This window comes from Nyctereutes procyonoides, unplaced genomic scaffold (genome assembly GCF_905146905.1).
Source record: "Nyctereutes procyonoides isolate TBG_1078 unplaced genomic scaffold, NYPRO_anot_genome, whole genome shotgun sequence".
NCBI lineage: Eukaryota > Metazoa > Chordata > Mammalia > Carnivora > Canidae > Nyctereutes > Nyctereutes procyonoides.
The window spans coordinates 48,256,082-48,279,958 of record NW_026575131.1 but is presented as its reverse complement, the minus strand read 5'-3'; the positions used below and the strand labels follow the sequence as shown (position 1 = coordinate 48,279,958).

General features: G+C 55.1%; 1 protein-coding gene across 2 annotated transcripts; it reads left to right on the top strand.

Annotated features, from left to right (window-relative positions):
• The first annotated feature begins 245 nt into the window (after window positions 1-245).
• On the top strand, window positions 246-23,793 carry PKN1 (protein kinase N1). 2 transcript variants are annotated; one of them, XM_055344246.1, is made up of 22 exons: window positions 246-406; window positions 4,921-5,224; window positions 6,864-7,015; window positions 8,149-8,284; window positions 11,275-11,420; window positions 11,709-11,922; window positions 12,701-12,895; window positions 14,521-14,630; window positions 14,728-14,871; window positions 16,696-16,771; window positions 16,867-17,008; window positions 17,099-17,192; window positions 19,961-20,040; window positions 20,117-20,192; window positions 20,275-20,366; window positions 21,551-21,727; window positions 21,933-21,995; window positions 22,120-22,196; window positions 22,404-22,546; window positions 22,827-22,934; window positions 23,015-23,095; window positions 23,498-23,793. In XM_055344246.1, exons 1-22 carry the CDS (start codon window positions 386-388, stop codon window positions 23,699-23,701), a joined length of 2,835 nt encoding a protein of 944 aa, XP_055200221.1. In that variant the 5' UTR covers window positions 246-385; the 3' UTR covers window positions 23,702-23,793. The 2 variants fall into 2 exon arrangements, with proteins under 2 accessions (XP_055200221.1, XP_055200220.1); XM_055344245.1 differs by lacking the exon at window positions 246-406 and adding an exon at window positions 3,903-3,956.
• Window positions 23,794-23,877: the final 84 nt, after the last annotated feature.

The following is a 23,877-nucleotide window of genomic DNA, read 5'->3' as shown; positions in this document are numbered from 1 at the left end:
GGACCCCGGGGCCGAGCGAGGCGATCGCGGCCGCCGACCCGGAGAGCCCCGCAGGCGGGACCCGCAGCCCCGGGGCCGCCGGAGCCGCCGGGAGCCGCCGGGAGCCGCCGGGAGCCGCGCCCCCGCCGGCCCGCCCCGCCCCCTCCCCGGGCGCCGACCTCGGCGGTCACGTGACCCGGCCCGGCGGCCGCTGGGGCCGGAGGGCGCGGCGCGCGGACGCGGCGGCCTGGCCAGGCGGGGCCGGAGCCGAGCAGGCCGGAGCGGGCCGCGCGCTGGCGGGGGCTCGCGCCGCGCCCGCCCCTTCCCCGCCCCGCGCGGGGCGCACGCGCGCTCCTCTCGCCGCCCCTCCCTCCGCGCGGGGACCCCTGGCGGGCGGCGCGAGGACATGGCCAGCGACGCCGTGCAGGTAGGCGCACCTGCGTCCGCAGCCGCCCGGCGGCCGGCCAGCGCCGGGGACCCCCGCCCGCGCGTTGCCGCGTCCCCCGCGGCCCCGGTCGGCCCGGGCGGGGGCCTCCCGCGTGCCCGGCGCCCCCTCCCCGGGCCAACACGGCGGAGCCGGCGCGGTCCCCTTTCGGCAGGTGGAGGTATGCATCGAGGGGGAGCGGGGAGGTCCGGAAGGCCCCGCTGCACTCCCAAGCTCCGCCCCTCCCCGAGGATTAGAGGGGGCGCGGCGAGGGCTCCACTCCAGTGTCTGTGGCTGGCTGTGCGTCCCGGTGCCCGTCGCCCCCGCCGCTCAACCCGGCACTCCCTCTCCCCCACCCCCAGCGTTCGGTTCCCGGCAGGTGCCGCTCCACCTGGGGCAGGTGCCTGGCTCAGTGGCCCGGAGGGGAGGAGGCCGTTCGGTCCGTGCCCCTCCCCCGCACAACAAAGCTCTGGCGACCCCCCCCCACCCCCACCCCCGCCTCCAGACTGAGCTTTATGATGATCCGGACGCCACCCAGATTGGCACCTGTTGGCGGAAGTGTCCTAGAGTCACCTCATTAGGTTGAGGAATGGGGGACCCACAGTGGCCACCCTCAGGGCTACCAGGTGGAACCTTATCCCAGGCTGGGGATTCTCTTGGACCTGGAACACTACCTGGGCATGGGTGGCAGGGCTGGGTCACGCAGACACACACAGCCTGGCACCAACCTGCCACCAGCCTGCCACCAGCCAGGTTCTCCGTGTACCACCTTGTGAATATCACAGCCTTGGACTCACCTTCCACATCTGTGACAAGCCGGGCCAGAATGACTTCTGACCTTCGGTTCAGAATCTGAGGCACATCCTGTGCCTCTGGTGCCCTCAATAGTGCCTCAAAATCCCTCTGTTGTCCTGTGGTTGCTGTGTAACTGGGTTTTCGTCTCCTTCTGCACCTGCCCCCATCCCCTCTGTGTCTCCCCCATGACTCCCTGTCCCCCACCCCAGTCCTGCTGATGGCCTGTCAGCCTTGCCGTGGAGCTGGGCGTATCTGGTGTTGCCGATCACATAAGGTCAGACCTTGGGGCTGGGGTGGGCCGGGGTTTCTGACTCTACCCCCAGCCCTGGGAGGGCTCTGTAGGAATCCCCTGGCGCATGCATGCACTTGGCATGTGCGAAACATGACCCGGGTGGAGGCCGTGATTCCTGGAATGAGGCTGGACCTGTGCTGTTGTCCCCCCTCCCATGTCTTCCCCACTCTGTTCCCCCCTCCTGGTCATCCCTTGTGCCTGCTTGGGCCTGCCACCCTGTCCCTCTGTCTGTCCCGACGTTTGCCTGTCTGTTTTGTGTCCGGCAAACGGATGTCCTGTCCAGATTCCGGAAACGCCCAAAGCATTGAAATCTCCGGACATGAGGGTCTAGGGCCCTGGCTGCTCTGGGAAGGGGGGGATTCTGGGAGGTGGACCCTCTGGACCTGGGTCTCGTGTGGGGGGTGGGAGGTAGAGGAGCAGGGATTCTCCAAGGCTGGGCCAGGCTCCTGATTCGTGGGTTTGCCTTGTTGCCCCAGGGATCACCTCTGCCCTCTGGGTAGGAGTGAGTCACCCAAGGGAAGAGAACCCAGGAGGCTGGGCCTCTCTCCTTCCCTCCCTGCTCTGCGTGTTCTCAGGCCTCAACTTCTCTTCCTGTCTGCCTGGACTGTCCCTATTTGAGCTGGCCTGGACCCTGGCTGTACCCTGCTCTGCCTGCTAGGGATGGGATGGGGCTGGGTGGTGGGCGGGCACTGGTCACCAGCTGGTAGTATTAGGTGAACTTGGGTTTAAATTCCAGCTCTGTCACTTTCTCACTGTGTGTCCTGGACCCAGTGCCTTTGCCTCTCTGAGCCATGGTCCTGCCACCAAAAAAATGGGTGTACAAGGGTGTTCATAGTCCAAAGGGAGAGATGTAGATGGGCCTGTGCTCTGCAGGTGGAGCTGCTGAGAAATCCTTACTGGTGGTCATGGTCAGCAGCCCAGGGTGTGAATCTGTGTCCTTTATTGCAGGGTTTCTTGACATCAGTGCTATTGATGTTTGGGGCCAAATCATTCTTTGAGGCGGGGCTGTCCGGTGCACCTTAGGATGTTGATCAGGTTCCTAGGTCTCAACCCAAAAGATGCCAGGATCACATCCTCCCTACCCCTAGTTGTGACAACCAAAAACGTTTCTGGATGTTGTTCAGTGGCCCTGGAGGTGTGTGTGGGGATAACCTCCCCCACCCTGAACTGCTACTGTCACCTCTCTCAGCCTGTTTCCTCGCCTGGAGAGTAGGGAAGAATAGTGGCAGCGGCTCAGGATTCATGTGATGGGTTGGTTGGATGGTGAGAGTGACACTCTCAGCTGAACCCTTGCTGGGGACAGCTGCCCTCTGGTTTGGCTGGGAGCCAACAAGGACTTTCCTCATCTGTGCAATGGGTCCTCCCAGTGGGGATTGTCATTCAGTGCCAGGCCTGACATTTGGACAGGGTGAGCAGATTCTGGGCACTCCTGTTTTAAATCCCAGCCCTTGGGCAGCTCCAGTGGTGCAGGGGTTTGGCACTGCCTGCACCCCGGGGTGTGATCCTGGAGACCCGGAATCGAGTCCCACGTCGGGCTCCCTGCAGGGAGCCTGCTTCTCCCTCTGCCTGTGTCTCTGCCTCTCTCTCGGTCTCTCTCTCTGTGTTGCTCATGAATAAATAAATAAAATCTTTAAAAAAAAAATAAATCCCAGCCCTTCCTCCTGCTGGCTGTGGGGCCTCAGAACAAGTTATGACATCACCACTCCAGGTCTTGGTATCCTTGTCTTGAAAATGGGGTGATGACAGCACCCACCTCGTGAACTCGCATTAGGTGACCTTAGCAGAACTCCTAAAAACTACTCTTCTTATTATTAATAGTCATACTTGGCTTTTAGTGGGCCGCTGGTTTGTGGGTACTCTTAACCCAGCCCTCCAGCACTGTCTCCTCATGATGTAGGGCTCAGAGAGGTGGCCCTGGCCTGGCTGGGCCCTACCTGTGGTTACAGCAGTGGGTGACCAGACTGAGAGGAAGCCGGAAGTAGGGACGGCCTACGTCAGCAGGAAGGGGGCTGGCCATAGAAGCCTCACTGGCGGGCTTGTGTGTATCTGTGTGCATGGGATAGCAAAGGGTGGGCACACACCTATAGGTACACGAGAGGGTGTATACACCTAGGGTAGCCCCTGGAGCCTGCATATACTCAAAGGAGGCTGGTCTCCATGTCTACACTAGCGAGCATGTGAGGTGTGTGCACACCTTAGCAACCTCCTAGGATGTCGAGGGAGGGCTGTCCCTGGTTGCCTCCTGAGAAGTCAGGCTTAGTCCCGGAGAGGTCACAGGGAGGGAAGGTCCTCTAGGTGCCCCAGAGCCCCAGAGCTGGCCTCACGCAGGGGATGCTGGGAGCTAGCAGGAAAGAGGAAGTGGCGGTCAAGAGGCCCTGGGAGGGCTGAGGTTCAGGAAGAGGGCGGGGCCCTCAGCCGGGACCCAGGATGGCGGAGGCCAATCCCCCTTTGGACCAGGAGCTGGAGGTCGGGGCTGGGGTCGGGGTGGGGGGCCAGAGAGGACCCCGGTGACACAGACCGGAGGTCCTGCCCTCGGTACCTCTTGATTTTGGACCAAGGAGAGATGGGTTTAGGAGTTTTCTGTTTTGAAGATGAAAATACGTGGGTTTTTTTTGAGACTCCCAGGTTGGGGAAGTAGAGAAGGAAGGAGACAGGGCTCTGCTCTTTAGGGCCCGGTTGTAGAGGATGAGAGCAGGGGAGACAGAGCTTGCCAGGACCTCCTAGTTTGAGGGTACAACAGGAGAGAGGTGGGGCCTGTCCTCAGAACGTAGTTTGGGGTTATAGCAGAGGGAAGACGAGACCTGCCCTTGGCACCTCCCAGCGTGAGGGCATAGCAGAGAGGAAGGGGGCCTGCTCAAAGGATCTTGACCCCATTGTTTTGGGGAGGGGTTGGCAGCAGAGGCCTGTCCTGATACTTCCTTGTTTGAGGAGCAGCAGAGGGACAATGGAGCCTGCCCTTGGGGCCTAGTTTTAGGGACAGTAGAGGGGAGTTGGGGCCTACCCTTGGGACCTCCTACCCTAGGGGGACAGCAGAAGTGACAAGGGGTCTGCCCTCAGGACCTTGTTGGGGGGGGCAATGGGAGATAGGGCCTGAATTTAGGGACCTCTTCATTTGGGGGGGGGCACACTGGTGAGATAGTGGGGCCTGTCCTCCAGAATCCTACTGCATAAGAAATAGATGAAGGGAGACAGGACAGTACTTATGGGGTCCCCTCGCCTCAGGGGCCAGAGGAGGAGGAAGCCCATGCCCTTGGGACCTCACAGTTTAGGGCAGTCAGGAAGCAGGGACAGCACCACGTCTCACCTCCTGGCTTGGAGGGTTGGAGCATGTTTTGGAAGCCCCCAGCTGGGAGGAGGCCAGGCCAAGCTGGCTGAGCGCATTGGGCCCTGCGGTGTCCGGGCCCCACTGACCACGCTCCGTCTCCCGCAGAGCGAGCCGCGCAGCTGGTCCCTGCTGGAGCAGCTGGGCCTGGCAGGTGCGGACCTGGCGGCTCCGGGGGTGCAGCAGCAGCTGGAGCTGGAGCGGGAGCGGCTGCGGCGCGAGATCCGCAAGGAACTGAAGCTGAAGGAGGGCGCCGAGAACCTGCGCCGGGCCACCACCGACCTGGGCCGCAGCCTCGGCCCCGTGGAGCTGCTGCTGCGTGGCTCCTCCCGCCGCCTAGACCTGCTGCACCAGCAGTTGCAGGAGCTGCACGCCCATGTGGTGCTGCCCGACCCTGCAGCTGCTGCCCGAGGTGAGTGGGGGGCTTCTCCACAGGCTGCGGGACTTCGGGGGTTCAACCGCCAGGGTTGAGCCTAGCCCAGCTGTCCCCACTGGCCTCCACACACAATCAGAAAAAAACACCAAAAACCAACCAACACCCAGAGAAAGGTTAACACCATCACACCACCAGCAGCCAAACACCAACAGCCCTACATGGCGTCACACGAGTATCTGAAGACACACAGTTGTAACAACATCCGGACAACACCCAAGGATGCTTTTTTTTTTTTTTTAATTTTATTTATTCATGAGAGACACAGAGAGAGAGGCAGAGACATAGGCAGAGTGAGAAGCAGGCTCCCTGCACGGAGCCTGATGCGGGACTCGATTCCAGGACCCTGGGATCATGCCCTGAGCCAAAGGCAAACACTCAATTACAGAGCCACCCAGGCATCCCCTGAGAATGCTTTTAAAAATTTCCTTAATTCTTATTTATTTAAAAAATTCTTACTTGGGGTCAAAAAACACATAACATGAAATTGATCATTTCAATCATATGTGTACGGTTCAAAAGGGTTCAGTAAATTCGCGGTGTCATGCAAGACATCACAGAACTTTTCATCTTGTGACCAAGGATCCTTCCACATCATGCCAGTAGCCAGAGACCCTGTCACACAGTATATACCTGCACCTTGATGACACCCAAGGATGGAGATGCTGGCATGCGAATCCCCAGAGACTTCCATACTACCACCCAGCACCCAGACAGACGCACACATGGTCACATCAACACAGGGACAACATCTAGAGTCTCTCACACATGATCACACCAACCCCCAGACATTCACACCCACACAGCTGTCCGACCTTTACAGATGCACATTATCCCATCAACAACTAGAGACTTCCACACAGTCAGACAAGGCTTACAGACTCTCAAACACCCATATGCCACCTAGACAGGTTAGCAGCTGGAGACTGGCCTGTCATGTCAATTCTCGGAGACAATTCATTCAACACCCACCATCTCATATGATCACATCCGCACATAATGTCCCCCCTCCCCTCAGTCACACTGCTCTCTGGCACTCACACAGAAACATGCCAGCATCCAGGGACACGTGTGCCTGACTGTACCAACACCCTGACAGAGCCGGTATAGACACGGTTGTTAACCAGCCCGTGGGGATCTGAATGCACTCTTGTGCCAAAAGTTGGAAACATGTGCCTAGGGGTCACCCCAGCACCCAGGCCTCACACACTCATTCTGAATAGCACCTGGCATTTCACATAGTTACACGAGCACCTAAGGAGATACATAGTCATGGCAACACCCTGTGGGCACAGACATAACCACACCCAAACCCACAGACTCCCACACAGCCATAGAAGTAGTTGGGGGCTTCAGTACACAGTCACACCAACACCGACGACTTCCATACACCTGGATGCTAAGCCTACACTCGCTGATGCTGCTCTTGTCCCAGGGATGAGGGGAGGGCTGGAGTGGGGGGACCTTTTGGGCCCTGGCCCTCATTTCCTCCTTTACCGGGCCTTGGGGGGCAGAACCCAGGCTGGGCAGAGGGTGAATCCTCTCAGCTGGGCAGAGCCTCTTAGGTAGGAAAGCGAGGGCCATGGTGACTCTGTCTCACCCACCCCCTTCTCCATAGATGCCCCCCTGTCCCCTGGTGCAAGTGGCCAGGCCTGCTCGGCCACCAACCTAAGCCGCGTGGCTGGCCTGGAGAAGCAGCTGGCCATCGAGCTGAAGGTGAAGCAGGGGGCAGAAAACATGATCCAGACATACAGCAATGGCAGCACCAAGGTAGGTGCAGCCTGTGTGCGCATCCCCCTGTGTGCATGCACACCGGCAGGCAGATCACAGGCTGGGGGTGGGAACCAGGGTGCCACCTATATCTCTCTGCCCCATGGGAAGCTGGGACCCTCTGGGTTGGGGATGGAGGGACCGATGGGTGACTTAGAGGCCAGGCCAGGATGTGGGCAGCCTGTGGGGGCATGTGAGAAACAGGATGGCTGTGTGTGATGTTAGACACAAAGCAGAGCCCGTCCCCCCAACCCCATACTCAATTATCCCAGAGACTTGAGGGGCGTCCACAGCTGGGGCAGCATTTGGCCTCTGCTGGTGGCATCGCGCTGACACATATACACATAGCAAGGTCAACACTTACACACATGCTATCATCCTAACATCTAGAGACACACCCATAGTCATAACATCTAGAGGCATAGAGACTCCTATCAACACAGGCACACATGTATGCTGTCATAACATCCAGAGAGACAGCAGTAACAGCACTTAGAGATCCATGGAGGGTCACCACTATGACCACCTCTAGACACAGAGACACATGCCATTATGTGACACCCAGGACACATGGCACAGGCCAGCAGAACACCTGACATACAGACACGCAGACCATTAAATTCACACCCTGAGCCTGGAGTTGTCACACAGATACCCCTGTGCCCCAGGCCTGGTGTTCCTGGACTCCACTTACTGCAGACTGTCTCACACAGCACCCCCCACTCACCCTTGAACTTGACTATGCGGCTGCAGTCAGGGCTACAGCCGCCTCAAGGAACCCTCGCCCACGTGTATGCCATTCTGACAGCTGACAAATACAGTGCCTCTGGCTGCCAGGCACGGATCAGAGCCCGCACCCAGATTAGCTCCTTCAATCCTCAGCCTGGTGGCAGCTGATGCCTTAGTACTCCCATTCCTGTGGATGAGGGAACAGGCCCAGAGAAGTGGAGTGGCTTGCCTGGAGTTACCCAGGTGGCAGGTGGCAGGGATTCAAGTGCCATGAGCTACATCTGCACAAAAGAATGCACGGATATTCCTGCTGTGTCACGGTCGCCATGGCCTGTGTGGACAGAAGGCCAGCAGCCAGAGCCCAGTTGCCTAGCCTGCCCCTTACAGCCCACCTCTGCCTCCAGGACCGGAAGCTGCTGCTGACAGCTCAGCAGATGCTTCAGGACAGTAAGACCAAGATCGACATCATCCGCATGCAGCTCCGCCGTGCTCTGCAGGCTGGCCAGCTGGAGAGCCAGGCCGCCCCCGACGAGGCCCAAGGTGAGCCCCTCACCCTGAGACAGACGAGCCTTCATTCTGGCCTGTGGAGCTCAGCTCCTCAGCCCAGATGGGGACCCTTTCTGAGGCAGAGAGGTGGCTGTTGTGACTCACAGGATGACCCAGACCCGTTCCTAACCATTTCCTGGCCTATTTCCCATTTTGTCCCATGGACGGTTTGTGCTAGGTCAGGTCCTGGCGGACTACAGCCTGAAGACCAAAACTGCTGCTGCCTTTTTCTTTGTGTGAATAAAGTTTTACTGACACGCAGCCATGCCCTTTATTTACTGTCTCCTAAGGCTGTTTTTGCACTGTGACAGTGGAGCTGAACAGGGGAGACAGAGCCTGTGTGTTCCACAGAGCTGAAAATATTTACCCTCTAGCTCTTTTTTTTTTTTTTAAAGATTTTATTTATTCATTTGAGAGAGAGAGTACAAAGAGGGGGATGGGAGAAGCAGGCTCCCAGCTGAGCAGGAAGCCCAATGGAGGACTCGATCCTAGGACCCCGGGATCATGCCCTGAGCCAAAGGCAGATGCTCAACCACTGAGCCAGCCAGGTGCCCCAACTCTCCAGCTCTTTATGAAAAGAAATTGTAGACCCCTGCCACCTTGTCATGTTGGCCCCAGTCGTGTAGAACTGTGGGTGTCCACAGTGTGTATCTGTTTCCATGTATGTGTCCATGTGTGAATGAATACCTGGGAGTGTCTTAAGCTAATTGTCCACCTGAATTTCATGACAATACCTTGATATATGTTGTGTGCAAGGGTCATGGTGGCTGTGCTACTAATGTGTATCAGTATTAATGTGACATTGTGAGGACCAGGGGCAGTGTGTATGTCCCAGTAAGTGTGTTACCATGAGAAAGCACTGTGCGAGTTGTTAGGGGTATTAGTGTGTTCAGGCTGCTGTAACAGAATGCCATAGACTGGGTGCCTTTTTTTTTTTTTTTAAGATTTTATTTATTTATTCATGAAAGATACAGAGGCAGAAAGAGGCAGAGACACAGGCAGAGGGAGAAGCAGGCTCCATGCAGGGAGCCCGATGCGGGACTCCATCCTGGGACTCCAGGATCACACCCTGGGCCGAAGGCAGGCGCTAAACCACTGAGCCACCCAGGGATCCCCCTGGGTGCCTTTTAAACAACAGAAATTTATTGCTCACAGTTCTGGAGGCTGGAGTTCCAGGATGAAGGTGTTGATCCAGTGTCTGGCGAGAGCCCTCTTCTGGGTTCAAAGACTACCGCCTTCTTGCCGTGTGTGTCTTCCTGTGGTGGGGGTGGGGGTAGCTTTCCAAGGGCCTCTCTTATTAGGGCCCTGATCCCATTCAGGAGGGCCCCATCCTCAGGACTTGGTCACTTCCCAAAGGCCCCACCTCCTAACACCTGATACCATCACATTAGGGGTTGAGTTTCAATATATGACTTTTGGGGAATAAAAACATTCACCCCGTAGCAGTGGGGTATATAACTCAGATGACGGTGGGTTTGTCTTTGGGGTATGGGAGGCGTCAGTGTGATTGTTCATCTGTACTGGGAATACCTACATGGGCTTCTTGGTGGCCATGTACGATGGTATGATCATGTCCCTGTGCCTCTGGGTGATGTTGTAATCTTGACTAGTGGTGTGATTTTGTCCCTGTAAGTGTAAGAGTCTTGGTGACTATCTGGACACATGTTGACAATAGGCCTGGGGGTGAGAGTGTGACTGTGTTTGTAAGGTGATGTGCCTGCAAATATCAAGGTTCCTGTGACACTGTGTCCATGTTGTTGATGTCTAGGTGAGTGTCACACACCTGTGAGTGGTAGCGTGACTCTCTCTGACAGAGCACTAGGGTCCGAGTCTGGGTCACTATACAGGATGGTGAGACTGTCCTCGGACCCTCCAGCCGTGGGTAGTGTGGTCATGGCCTTTTGCCTCCAGTGACAGTGTGTCCTTATGCCTATCTCTGTGCCATCGAGTAACTGTAGCCATCCTGTATTGGGCCATGGCTGTGTCCCTGTGACTTCCTATTGGGTGTGACACTTGGTCTGTGTCCCTGTAATAGGGGATCTTTGGGCCTGTGACCGATGATGCCGCCCTGTCTATGTGACTGTGTGATGGCATTTCTTTGCCCTATCCCTGTGCCTTATCCATGTGCCAGTGTGATGATGTTTCTTGGGCTGGAGGTAGAGCCCCAGAGTTTTGCCACAGTATAAATGTGTCCCATAGGATGTTTGTGTCTTGTGGTCATGTCTCTCTGTCCAGTAACAATGTCCCTGTGTGGCAGTGTGACTGTATCTTTGTGAGAACGTGTGTTCCTCTGCCTGTGGGTGACAGTGTACCTACTCTGGTGACAAAGTGAGAATGCCACGGTTACCCTGTGCATGACAGTGTGGTGATGTCTGTGTGACAGTGCTCTTGTTCTCCCAACGGCATTATATTTCACTATGTGGACGGTCGCTTTCGTTTACCCAGATGACTCCTGCAAGAAACGGGGTTGTTTCCAATCTTTTGCTCTTAGAAAGAAGGCTGCAGTGAATAACCAAGTACGTACATTAAGGGCAGAGGTGTTTCTCTGGGATAAGGTTCCTGAGCTGAGATTGCTGAATCGAAGGGCAATTACAATTGTGTCCATGTGTCCCTATGCCTGTGTGTCTGTCTCCTTCTGGCTGTCCAAATGGCCATAATGTCCCTGTGACAGGACCTGGGGATAAAATGGGACCCTGCCAACATGTCCTTTAAGCCTGTGTGGATAGTGTACCTGTGTAGATGACTGTCCCTGTATGACAGCCTAACTCTGTTCCTGGGATAGTCCCTGCGGGTGACAGTGTTTGGACAAAAGAGTGATTGCATCTGGGTGGAAGTGTGACTGACCGACTGTGACCGCTTGCTTGGGAAAAACGTGATACGTCTTGGTGGCCAGTGCCTGTCTCCATGCATGAGTGTGCGTGGGGCTGGGGTGGCTGAACCCGGGTCCTAAGCTGGCCTTACCACCTGGCACCCCGCGCCCACAGGGAGTCCAGACCTGGGGGCCGTGGAGCTGCGCATCGAGGAGCTGAGGCACCACTTCCGAGTGGAGCACGCCGTTGCCGAGGGTGCCAAGAACGTGCTTCGCCTGCTCAGCGCAGCCAAGGCTCCCGACCGCAAGGCCGTCAGCGAGGTGAGGGGCGGGGCCTCGGCGAGGGGCGGGCCCAGCAAGGGGGCGGGGCCAGAAAGGGGGCGGGAATTGACCTGGAGGGCCTTGAGGGATGTGGAGGCTTCAGCCGGGGGCGGGGCTTCAGTGGGCGGCACCTCGGCCGGGGGCGGGGCCTCACCGGGGGCGGGGCCTCACCGGGGGCGGGGTCTAACGCTCCGAGAGCCGAGGAATAGGACCCGGATGGTTTGAGGGGTTGGGCCAGGTAAGACTTAGCTAGGCCCCCCCAGCCACACTCTGTCCCTCCCGTCGCAGGCCCAGGAGAAACTAACCGAGTCCAACCAGAAGCTGGGGCTGCTGCGGGAGGCGCTGGAGCGGCGGCTCGGGGAGCTGCCCGCGGACCACCCGAAGGGGCGGCTGCTGCGGGAGGAGCTTGCTGCGGCTTCATCTGCAGCCTTCAGTGCCCGCCTGGCCGGGCCCTTCCCCCCAACGCCCTATAGCACCCTGTGCAAGCCCGCGCCACTCACAGGTGGGTCCCGCCTCCTCAGCTCTGTACTTTGGATGGCCTCTCCCCAAGTCCTGAGACCCCTAACCTAAATCTCCATTCTCCCTACTCCTGGACTCCCATCTCACTGTTCCCTCCGTTCTCCATTCACCCTAACCCTGTAGCCCTGGTCCCCATTTCCCTAGGCCAGACACCCCCATGCACTCTGGACTTCTAGGCCCGGCTTGCCCGCTGATTCTGGACTCTGGCCCCCATGCCCACCATGTCCCCATCACTATCCTTCCCTACCTGGCCCCGGTATTTCCTACATCCAGAGCCCCCCAGCGCAGTCCCACCACTCCTCACTCTCAGAACCCTCAGTCTGGAACCATTGTCTGCTCCCACCCTAAAGTCAGCCAGCTCCTCCCTCCTTAGACCCCTCAGCTACTACTTCTCCCTTAGAGACCAGCCTTGCCCTAGACCCCTGCCCACATCTCGGACCTCAGGTCAGCTGCCTGAATCCTACCCCAGAACCCCTAGTCCAACCCGGCTCTCCATTGCCTTGATCATCAGCCTGTGCCCTAAACCTATCTTCTGTCACTAAATCCCAAGCATTCAGAGTCCCTTCCCAGTGTGGCCCACCCCAGTCTCCCCCCTCCCCCTTGTCACATATTTCTCACTTGGGCACAGCCATCCCAGTATCAGATCCCCTGTTCCACCCTGATTGTATGCTGGCCACATCTGGACATGTCCACTTCACCTGCAGTCCCCACCTTTTGGCCTGGCCCAGATGTGGGTCCCCCTGAGCCTGCCCCTCCCTCAGGAACTCTGGAGGTACGTGTGGTAGGCTGCAAGGACCTTCCAGAGACCATCCCCTGGAGCTCCTCACCCGCGTCAGGGGTGCCTGGGACCCCTGACAGCCGTACCACCTTCCTGAGCCGCCCAGCCCGGGGCCTTTACAGCCGCAGTGGAAGCCTCAGTGGCCGGAGCAGCCTCAAAGTGGAAGCTGAGAACACCAGTGAGTGGGCACTAAGGCCTGGAGGAGTGAGATGCGGTGGGGATCTTAGGGTGTCACACACTTGTAACACTTTAAAAAACTGATACATTACAGTCATTAGGATGGATTCTGTTAAGAAAAAAAAAAGTGTTAGGGAGATAGTAGAGAAATTAGAACCCTCTGCAGTGCTGTTGGGAACATAAAGTGCTTCAGCCACTGTGAAAAAACTAAACATGGAATTACTATGTGATCAGCAGTCCCACTTCTGAGTGTATACCCAAAAGAGTTTAAAGAAGGGACTCAAGTTGATAGTTGGACACTCATGTCCATAGCAGCATTATTCACAATGGCCAAAATGTAGCAGCAACACAAGTGTCCGTTGACAGACTAATGGCTAAACCAAATGTGGTATGTGTGTGCGGTGGAGTAGTTAGTATTCAACCTTAAAAAGGAAGGGCGTTCTGACACAGGCTACCCCACAGATGAAGCTGAGGACATCACCCTAAAGGAAATAAGCCGGTCACAAAAAGACAAGGACTGTATTATTCCACTTCTATAAGGTACCTAGAGTAGTCTAATTCATAGAAATGGAAGAAGGATGGTTGCCAGTAGCTGGGTCGGAGGGAGAAGAGAACTTTTGTTTAGTGGGGACAGAGTTTCAGTTGAGGCAGATGAACAAAGTTCTGGACATGGATGGTGGTGTAGTTGTACAACAGTGTGAACTGTAAACTTGAAAATGATTACAGTGATAAATTTTATGTTATATGAATTTTACCACTTTTTAAAAAATCTGATGTATAGGAAAAAGCATGTATAAAAGAGGAGTAACAATGGAACAAACAACCATGTTACCACCACCCAGGTCAAGAAATAGAACTCTCTAGAAACCCCCTTGCCCCTCCTCCCCTTTCTAGTCCCTTTCCCTGTCCAGAGGTAGCTACTCCCCTGACGCATGGTTATCATTTCCCTGCTTTTCTTCGTAGTTTTAGCATCTATGTACACATCTCAAAACAACAGAGTTTAATTTTGCCTGGTGTTTGAACTTTACATACGTGGAATCATACAGAATGTATTCCATGGTAATGGCTTCTTCCATTTAACATAGTTTGGGAAGTTTATCCATGTCGTTGCATGAAGCTATAGTCCATTCATTTATTTTAACTCCTGTTTATTTATTTTTATTTTTTTAACTCCTGTTTAATAGCCCATTAGACTATTAGACTGAGCCATATCAATTGTGGGGGCCTTTTAAAGTAAAATATAGTAATTGTTGAATAAGGCTATGCTATAGCTTATATATTCTATTTATAGGTATTTCTAGTTTGGGTCCCTTATATACGCATATATGGATATATATGTATATATGCATCTCCCCATTATACCTGCATGCATTTTTCCAGGGTAAGTTTTTAGGAGTATATTGCTAGAAGTTGCATATAAAGCGAAAGTGAATTTGGATCTCTACCTCACATCATACACAGAAATCAACTGGAAGTTGATTAAACTCCTTGATGTGAAAGCTTTGTGAGGGTAGCGTAGCAGAATGTGATGGGTGGAAGGGAGGATTTCTTTACTAAGATATGGGCCAAGATGCCTCCCCCCAACTCCAAACATTTCCCAACATCCTCCTCCACCCATCATTCCAGGCGAGGTTAGCACTGTGCTCAAGCTGGATAACACGGTGGTGGGGCAGACATCCTGGAAGCCGTGTGGCCCCAGCGCCTGGGACCAGAACTTCACCCTGGAGCTGGAAAGGGTGAGCTAAGTTGGGGGATGGCAGGGCCTGGATCCAGGAGGAGGGGTTCCAGACCTTGGGGAGTGCCAAATGATGGAACCCGTTCCTCTCCCTCCAGGCTCGGGAACTGGAGTTGGCCGTGTTCTGGCGGGACCAACGGGGCCTTTGTGCCCTCAAATTCCTGAAGTTGGAGGATTTCTTGGACAATGAGAGGCACGAGGTGCAGCTGGACATGGAACCCCAGGGCTGCCTGGTGGCCGAGGTACAGCCCGACCCCTGACCCTATGAAAATACTTCTTGCATCTGCCTACTCGCGGTTTTCTAGAAAGGGAAGATATATGTGTTGGATTGGTCTCTGAACCTTGATAGAGAAATACATATAATTAGTTACTTCAGTGACACAAGTTAAGCTGGGATTGGTTTTGTTTTAAGGGAAGAAATAAGAAAAGAAAAGAAAAGAAAAGAAAAAAGAAAAGAAAAGAAAAGAAAAGAAATTGCAAAATTTCACCAAGCCAAAAAAGAGAAGAAAAACCTGGTGGCCCATCAAGGAGATTGCTGTCAGAGCCACAGTCGAGTAGAGAGAAATTCCTTCTACAGTGGTGTTAGGGTTAGAGTCTAAATTGAGGTGTCCTGCATTTGGCACTAGAGACAAGTGTGCCATAGTGGGCTGGATCATTCTTGGTTGCCCTGTAGGGTGCTGAGCAGCATCCCCGGTTTGCACCCAGAGGGAGCCAGCACTACCCTCCCTCCAAGTTGTGACAATCAAAACGGTCTCTAGACATTGCCCTGTCCCCTGGTTGAGAGCCCATGTTCTAAATAACATTCCTAGCTGAATGTCACCCTTGTGGTGTAAGCCAAGCCCTGTCCTACTTGCTTTGCCGGCATTAACTTGTTAATCCTTACAACGACCCACTTCCACCCAACCGGAATCAGGAGGGATCGGGATCGTCATTAGTCACCTCTGACCGGGGAGGAAACAGAGGCACAGAGGAGGAAAGCCATTGGCCCCCTCATTCTGTCAAAATTTTCCTCAAAAATTCTTTAAGTGTGCCCCTAACACATACGTGTGCCCTGTTACATATTCACGTCTCCATGTGGGAGTTCTGATGTGATCTCATAATTGAGCCCCACTGAAGAAAAAGAGCAGAAGGGCCGGGCAGGGCAGTGACATTGCTCTTCCATTAGGAAGACCGGCCAGTACCAAGCAGGAATGGTGGGGGTGGTAGGGGAGGGGGGCAAGTTCTGAGGCAAGCCTGCTGGCCCTCAACGTTGACTTGTAGCATTCTGTTCTATTTTTCTGCCTCCCCCAGAGTGCCAGTCAATAGAACTTTCTAGAGTTCTGTTGTCGATGAGCCTACAATAGTTGCATTCTGTTGTAGATGGGAATGTTGTATACGTCCACCGTCCAACATAGCAGCCGCCAGCCACTTAAAGCATGGCTAGTGTGACCAGGGAACTAAAGTTTTCATGTTACTTAAAATTTTACTGAATTTAAATAGCCTTACGTGGCTAGGGGCGACCGTATCAGACACACATAAAGTCACACAGTTCTGTGACTTTAGCACCTTCTAGAAGATGCTTTGGAGTTGGGAGAATGCAGCTAGACTAGTGGCTTCCCCACACCAGCTGGAGGGCTTGTTGAAACACAGGCTGCTGGACCCCACACTTGTGTTTCTGACTCCGTGTGTCCAGGCAGGGGCCTGGGAATCTGCACTTCTGGCAAGGCCCTAGGTGATGCTGCTGGTCTGGGGACCCACTTGGGGAATCATGACCCTAAATGATGTAGGACCTTGCTGGAGTTGCATGTACCTCTTATTGGGTCAGGACCCCCTACCCCACCCCTAGAGGAGGTCTTGGTTGCCTGCTTCTTGACTTTCTAAGATGGCACTTCGGGAGGTGGCCCTACCAGGCACTGGATTGGTTTTCTAACCCCTTAATAAGTTACAACATCTTCATACTCTGTTTGGATGTGGAGCCACAGTAATTGGAACCTGCAAAACATAAGGGTGTGCCTATCTACGCTCTCAGGGCTTCCCCACCACCTAGAGCTGGGAGTGAGTTCTTACCCACTGGCCCTTCTCTCCAGGTTACCTTCCGCAACCCTGTCATTGAGAGGATACCCCGGCTCCGAAGGCAGAAGAAAATTTTCTCCAAGCAGCAAGGTGAGGTAGTGGTCAAGGTAGGGAAGAAGCCAGGGGTCCCAGGAGTATCATGAAGGGTGACCCCCATCCCCTGTACCCCCCTCCACCTCCCCCAGGGAAAGCATTTCAGCGCGCTAGGCAGATGAACATTGATGTTGCCACCTGGGTGCGGCTGCTTCGAAGGCTCATCCCCAATGCCACGGCCACAAGCACCTTCAGCCCTGGGGCTTCTCCAGGCCCCGAGGTCCGCTCCACAGGGTAAGGAGGGTGCTCTCTGAAGTCTAGGCTGTCCCTGGTTGCATGCCGGGGTGCTTGGTCCCACACACACCCTCATCTCTTGGTCTGCAGTGATATATCTGTGGAGAAGCTGAACCTTGGGACTGCCTTGGATAGCTTACCCCAGAAGAGTCCTCTGGGTCCTCCTTCCAGCCCATCAAGCCTGGTGAGTGTTCCACTCCTTTGCCCCCACACCTGGATCTTCCAAGCTTCTCTCTCCACTCAAGACCCAGACACCACCAGGAATTTCCCTGGGTCCCACATCTCTGTTGGAAGCAGGTGGTCGGAAAAAAAAAAAAAAAAAAAAAAAAAAGGAAGCAGGTGGTCGCATTCTCTATCCTGAATAAAAACATGATCTCAGGAGCCAGGCCACCTGGGTCCATGTTCATGCCGTGTGACCCACGGCAAGCTGCTTCACCTTGCTGTGCTCTGTGCACTGGCCTGTAAAACAAGCATGTGTAAAACTCACTTCGAGGATAGAAGTCAGGATGGTGGTTTTCTCGGGGTGGGGTGGGGGGTGTCATTGATAGGAGGGAGATACGAGGGAGCCTGTTTGGGTCATGGCCATGTTGTGCCTCTTATTTATTTATTTATTTTTAAAGATTTTATTTATTCATGAGAGACCCACACAAAGAGACAGAGAGATAGGCAGAGGGAGAAGCAGGCTCCCTGTGGGGAGCCCAGTGCAGGACTCAATCCCAGGACACCAGGATCATGCCCTGGGCCAAAGGCAGACAGACGCTCAACCACTGAGCCACCTAGGTGTCCTTATGTTGTGCCTCTTAATGTAGGTCAGAGATCAGCACGCCTTTTCCATAAAGGGGCATGGAGCCGATATTTTCGGCTTTGTGGGCCAGACTGTCTTGGTCACAGTGACTCAACGCTGCCATTGTAGAAAGCAGCCGTAGGGGATACATACATACACCAGTGGGCATGGCTGTGTTCTGGTTAAAGCTTTATGGATGGACACTGAACTTTATTTATTTATTTTTTAAAGATTTTATTTATTTATTCATGAGAGATGCAGAGAGAGAGGGAGAGGCAGAGGGAGAAGCAGGCTCCATGCAGGGAGCGTGATGTGGGATTGGATCCCGGGATTCCAGGATCATGCCCTGGGCTGAAGGCAGGTGCCAAACCACTGAGCCACCCAGGGATCTCCACTGAACTTGGAATGTCCTATCACTTTCTCAGATCACAAAATATTACTCTCCTTTTGATTTTTCCCCCCAACCCCTTAAAAATGTAAAAGCTGTTCTCGGCTCACAGACTGTACCAAACCTCGTTTATCCACCCCCGCTGCGTGCAACGCATACCCAGATGGACATGTTTGTAAGAGTAGGCCCCTTGGCCCAGCTCACATTTTATGCATTTTATATCTCATTTGAAAAAAAAAAAGAAAAAAGAAAAAAGCAAGGGGGAAGCCTGGGTGGCTCAGCAGCTGGGCATCTGCCTTCAGCTCAAGGCGTGATCCCAAGTCTGGGGATCGAGTCCCACATTGGGCTCCCTGAGGGGAGCCTGCTTCTCCCTGTGTCTGTATCTCTGCCTCTCTCTGTGTCTCTCATGAATAAATAAATAAAAATCTTTAAAAAAAGTGATAGTATATGCATCCGTATTTTATTTACAATAATATAATGAGATAGGTCATCAGGTGAGTTTGGCAAAACAAAATCCAAAAGTTTAATACCATCAAATGCCAGGCAGGGCACAGGGAGACAGGCATGTAGATTGTTGCATCTCCTTAGGAGGGCATAGCTGGTTGCCCTAAAAGTGGACATCGTCTTGACCCAGGAGTTCCAATCCTGGACACTCACATATGTGCGCATCCGGAAAGTTCACTGCAGTGGCTTTGTGTGGGGAAAAGTGGAAACGGCAGCGTCTATCCATAGGAGAGCCAGTGCTAAGTAAATGACGAGGTGGGCTGTGACAAATGAAGCTGGTCTCCCAGTGCTGGGACAGAGTGGTTTCCATGACAGGTTGTCCAGTAGGGGAGGCAAGATTAGAATATTGTCAATAGCGGAAACAAGTGAAATGGAGCCTCTCCCATCACTTTTACTTGTGTGGGTATAGAATATGTCTAGAAAGGTACTCAGGAAATCATTGATGGTGCCTGGTTCTGGGGAGGGTGGCTGGGGCACGAGAGGCCCGTCTTTCCCACCAGCCACCTACTTGTACTGATTGCATTTCTAGAACTGTGTCTGTAGTAGATGATGATGAACCAGTCGTAATATGTTCCCATTCACCATGTTATTTTTTTTAAGATTTTATTTATTTATTGGGGGGGGGGCAGAGGAAGGGGGAGGGAGAGAGAGGAGACTCCCTGCTGGGCGCGGAGCTGGATACAGGGCGATCTCACATCCCTGAGATCACAACCTGAGCCAAAACCAAGAGTTGGATACTTAACTGACTGAGCCACCCAGCCCCCCCCCACCCTCTTCCATTTACAATATGAATTTTGACTCTTTTCAAAGTTACATGCCCATGTGGTATAAAGAATTAAGTAGCTTTTAGGGCAAATACCCATAAAGGAAATATATAGGTAAATGGTAAAATATATTTATAGCATGAAAAAAAAGCAGTGAAAGGGGACAGGGAGTATGTGTGAGTATGGCAGGGAGTGGGGTGTCCGTTAGTTACTTAATATGATGGTCAGCTGACCACCTGTGAAGGCAACATCTGCAAGAATGGCCTGAAGGAGGTAAGGGAGGAGACGTGCAGATGTTGGGGTGGGTGATTCCAGGTAGAGGGAATAGCCTATGCAAAGGCCCTGGGCTGGAAACGTGCTTGGTGTGTTCAGGGCATGGGGCGAGGGATAGCGTGCCTGGAGGGCAGTGAGCAAGAGGGCAAGTGGAAGGAGAAGTGAGGTCAGAGAGGTGACGGGAGCCTCGGTGGCTATTGTGGTTATGGGTGCCTCTGACTTCCCCCTCTCTGCCACAGAGTTCCCCAATCCAGGAAACTACCACCACCCCGGAGCCGCCTTCGGAGACCCAGGAGACCCCAGGCCCCGCCCTGAGCAGGTGACACCCCTCCCCTGCTCACCACCCACCACCCCTGCCTGCTGTCCTTGTCCCCACCAGTGTCCTCTCTCCACAGCCCTCTGAAGAAGTCGCCCCTGACCCTCGAGGATTTCAAATTCCTGGCGGTGCTGGGCCGGGGTCACTTTGGAAAGGTGAGGCAGGGGGCAAGGAGTTAGGGGAACAGGGAGTTCCCGGGCTGGCCATTAAGGCCATCGCTGCCCTTTGTGGTTCCAGGTGCTGCTCTCTGAATTCCGGCCCAGCGGAGAGCTGTTCGCCATCAAGGCTTTGAAGAAAGGCGACATTGTGGCCCGAGATGAGGTGGAGAGGTGGGGACCCAGCCCAGGCCCTCTGAGAACCTCAGTCTTTTCTTCAGGGAGATGGGAGACAGAGCAGTGCCCTCTCTGGAGCTGCTGTGACAGTGATTCATAACAGTCACTGGCACTAATTAAGCTAGTACTTAAGATACTAACTCTTAGAAAGCACCCACTATGCACCTTATGTTCAGGAACTCATTCATCCCCGACAGACTGATAAGTAAATACCATTATGGTTCCCATTCTGCTGATGACACAGAGAGGTTGAGCGAGTTGCCCAAAGTCACAAAGCCAGTAAGCAGCAGGTTGGGGATTCAAGCCTAGGGACTCAGGCTCTGAAGCCTGTACCCTTAATGGCACCATGGCCGACCTCTGCTTTGAGTCAGGGCCCTGGGTTCAAACCCCACCTCTGCCACAAATGTGCTTGGAGAGTCTGGGGAAGTCACTTTGCCTTCCTGATCCACAGCCTCCGTGTCTATAAAAGGGGAGTTATAATGCCTTTCTTGCAGGGTGGTCAGGTGGATTAAGTGAGAGGATGCATCTAGAGCATTCTGCACTACCTGGGCCCCTGCAAGAAGGCCCAGTAGAGGCGCTGAGATTGTCCCTAAGCTTTCTGACCTCCTTTTGTTGATCAGGAACCCAACTCAGATAGGTTTAAGCAAAAGAGGAATTTATTGCTCTGGATCAGAAAAGTCCAGGAGTGGACTACCTTCAGGCATGTCTGTATCCAGGTGCTCAGATGACATCTCTCAGTCGGCTTTCCTCTTTGTAGGCTTTGCTTGCAGTCTTCTCAAGGGGACAGAGATAGCCTCCTGCCCCAGCCGTGTAAGACTCATCCAGTAGTTTTAGCCCTTCTTCCTTAATAATTCCAGCAGAAATCCTGAGATTGAGCCCCACTTCCTTGGCTTGCCCATTCCCAAACCAATTCCTGGCCAGGGGAATGGGGTGTTCCCATTAGCCCACCCTGGCTGTTCCCTAAAGGGATATCAGGGGGCTGTTACTAGGATGACAGATTGCTTCCGGGTGCGTGTTTAGCAGACAAAGCTGCTGAGGTTCAGAGATACTAGGCAGCTTGCCCAAGGTTGCACAGCTATGTGAGGTCCTCAGCAAACAGCTGATGATCGAGGACCCTGGAGTGTGGGAGATGGGGTAGGGGACTGCTGTGGTCTCTGACCCCTGCCCCCTACCCTACCCAGCCTGATGTGTGAGAAGCGGATCTTGGCAGCAGTGACCAGAGCAGGACACCCCTTCCTGGTGAACCTGTTTGGCTGTTTCCAGACACCAGAGCACGTGTGCTTCGTGATGGAGTACTCGGCCGGCGGGGATCTGATGCTGCACATCCACAGTGATGTGTTCTCTGAACCTCGCGCTGTGTGAGCTCCCCACCCGTGCCTCAACCCCCAACAGGCAGTGGCAGCACCCCCTTCCCCTCCACCCTTCGGCCCCTGCCTCCCCCCACCCTCCTGGAGTTTTTTTGGGGGATGTCTGGGGGGCTTTTGAGGATGTGGGAGCCAGGCTTCTATGGCCTTCCTTCCTGGCTGAGAGGCCTGGCTCCGTCACACCAGCTTCTCTCTGCAGCTTTTATTCAGCCTGTGTGGTGCTGGGGTTGCAGTTTCTCCACGAACACAAGATTGTCTACAGGTGTGTGCCCTGTGCGTGCCTCTGCTCCTGTACGCACGCTCCGCCCACCGGGGGCCCTCAGGCTTCAGGCAGGGCCCAGACCCCCACTCATCCCTCTTTACATCCCCCTCCCAACCCATCACAGGGACCTGAAGTTGGACAATTTGCTCCTGGACACCGAGGGCTATGTCAAGATCGCAGACTTTGGCCTCTGCAAGGAGGGTGAGGGGCGGGGTTGGGATCTGAAGGGCTGGCCTCTGGGGTTTAGACAGAGCGGGGAGGGAATGGAGTCCCCAGCCCTCCCTGGGTTACCCCCCACCCTGACCCTGGGATGGGGCTGGCTGGCTGGGCGGGCCACCCCACGCTGGGCTGGCCTACCTCTGGGAGCACCCCTCCCTCCATAACCTCACATGGCCCTCCTGCCCCCAGGGATGGGCTTTGGGGACCGGACCAGCACATTCTGTGGGACCCCGGAGTTCCTGGCACCCGAGGTGCTAACAGACACATCTTATACGCGGGCTGTTGACTGGTGGGGGCTGGGCGTGCTGCTCTATGAGATGCTGGTTGGTGAGGTAAGGCCCCAGGCTACGCCCACCCTGCCTGACCCTGGGATGATGCTGGAAACTGCTTGTGCTAGCTGTGGGATCAGACGGGGCTTCTGTGTGCTGTGGGGTGGAGGCAGCTGGCTTTGCCCCCCTTGCCTCAATGTTCGCATCTGTAAAATGGGGTACTTCCCTTCTCACATCAGCCAGCACCCAGGGGAAAGTGTGCTGGAGCCGAGGGCTTCGGTGGGGCTGGGAGAGGAGTGGCCAGAGGAGGGGCCTAATTCACCCTGGCTCTCTCTGTCCCCAGTCCCCATTTCCAGGGGACGACGAGGAAGAGGTATTTGACAGCATAGTCAATGATGAGGTTCGCTACCCACGCTTCCTATCAGCTGAAGCCATTGGCATCATGCGCAGGGTGAGGAGCACCCCCACCTTGGGCCTGGGCAGGGGCTCTGGGGCCAGGAGGGGGAAGACTGACAACTGTCCTCCCTCCAGCTGCTGCGGAGGAATCCCGAGCGGAGGCTGGGCTCCAGTGAGAGAGATGCTGAGGATGTGAAAAAGCAGCCCTTCTATAGGGTGAGGTCACCCCATGTGCCTGGCCAACTCCCCACCAGAGACCTGGTCATCCCCCCCACCCCCAGGGCCTAGTCATTTCTTCCCTACCCAGACAGCCACTTTCCCTCCAACACTGTCCCCTCCATCTCCTCCCCTCCCTTCATGCCCACTTACCCTCCTACACCCACATCTCCTCCAGGCTGGCCTGGTTCCTGGGTATGAACCCGGGGCTCCCTCTCCCCCACCCCAGGGCTCCCCATACATAAACTGTGATCCTTACTGGGCCCCCAGCCCCCACTGGACCCCTCCCTCTGTGACTCCTTATGCTAATCCCCACAGATGCAGGGCCGGCCGGGGCACCTCCTGCGTCCCCCCACTCCCCCTGCTGACCCCCTCCCTCTCTCCCCCTTCTCCCCCACCTAGACACTGGTCTGGGACAGTCTGCTGGCCCGACGCTTGCCACCTCCCTTCGTGCCCACGCTGTCAGGCCGCACGGATGTCAGCAACTTCGACGAGGAGTTCACGGGGGAGACCCCCACGCTGAGCCCGCCCCGCGACGCGCGGCCCCTCACGGCCGCAGAGCAGGCCGCCTTCCGGGACTTCGACTTCGTGGCCGGGGGCTGCTAGCCCTCTCCCCTGCCCCCCCCACCCTCCCGACCAAGCTCTCAGTAGTTTTTAAAAAGGCCTTTGGGGTTTGCCCCATCCATGCAGTCTCCGGCTCCTCGCGTGTGCAGTGATGCTGGCGCGGGGCGGGGGGGGCGTGTACTTGGAGGTGGGGAGAGTTGTGGGGGCAGGTCCAGCGC

Excerpts from the sequence above, each read along its gene's own strand:
- PKN1 (XM_055344245.1), top strand. The coding sequence starts at position 3,918 with ATGGCGGAGGCCAATCCCCCTTTGGACCAGGAGCTGGAG. Across the intron at positions 11,421-11,708 it reads ACCGCAAGGCCGTCAGCGAG|GCCCAGGAGAAACTAACCGA; the intron begins GTGAGGGGCGGG and ends CTCCCGTCGCAG. Across the intron at positions 14,872-16,695 it reads AGGGCTGCCTGGTGGCCGAG|GTTACCTTCCGCAACCCTGT; the intron begins GTACAGCCCGAC and ends CCTTCTCTCCAG.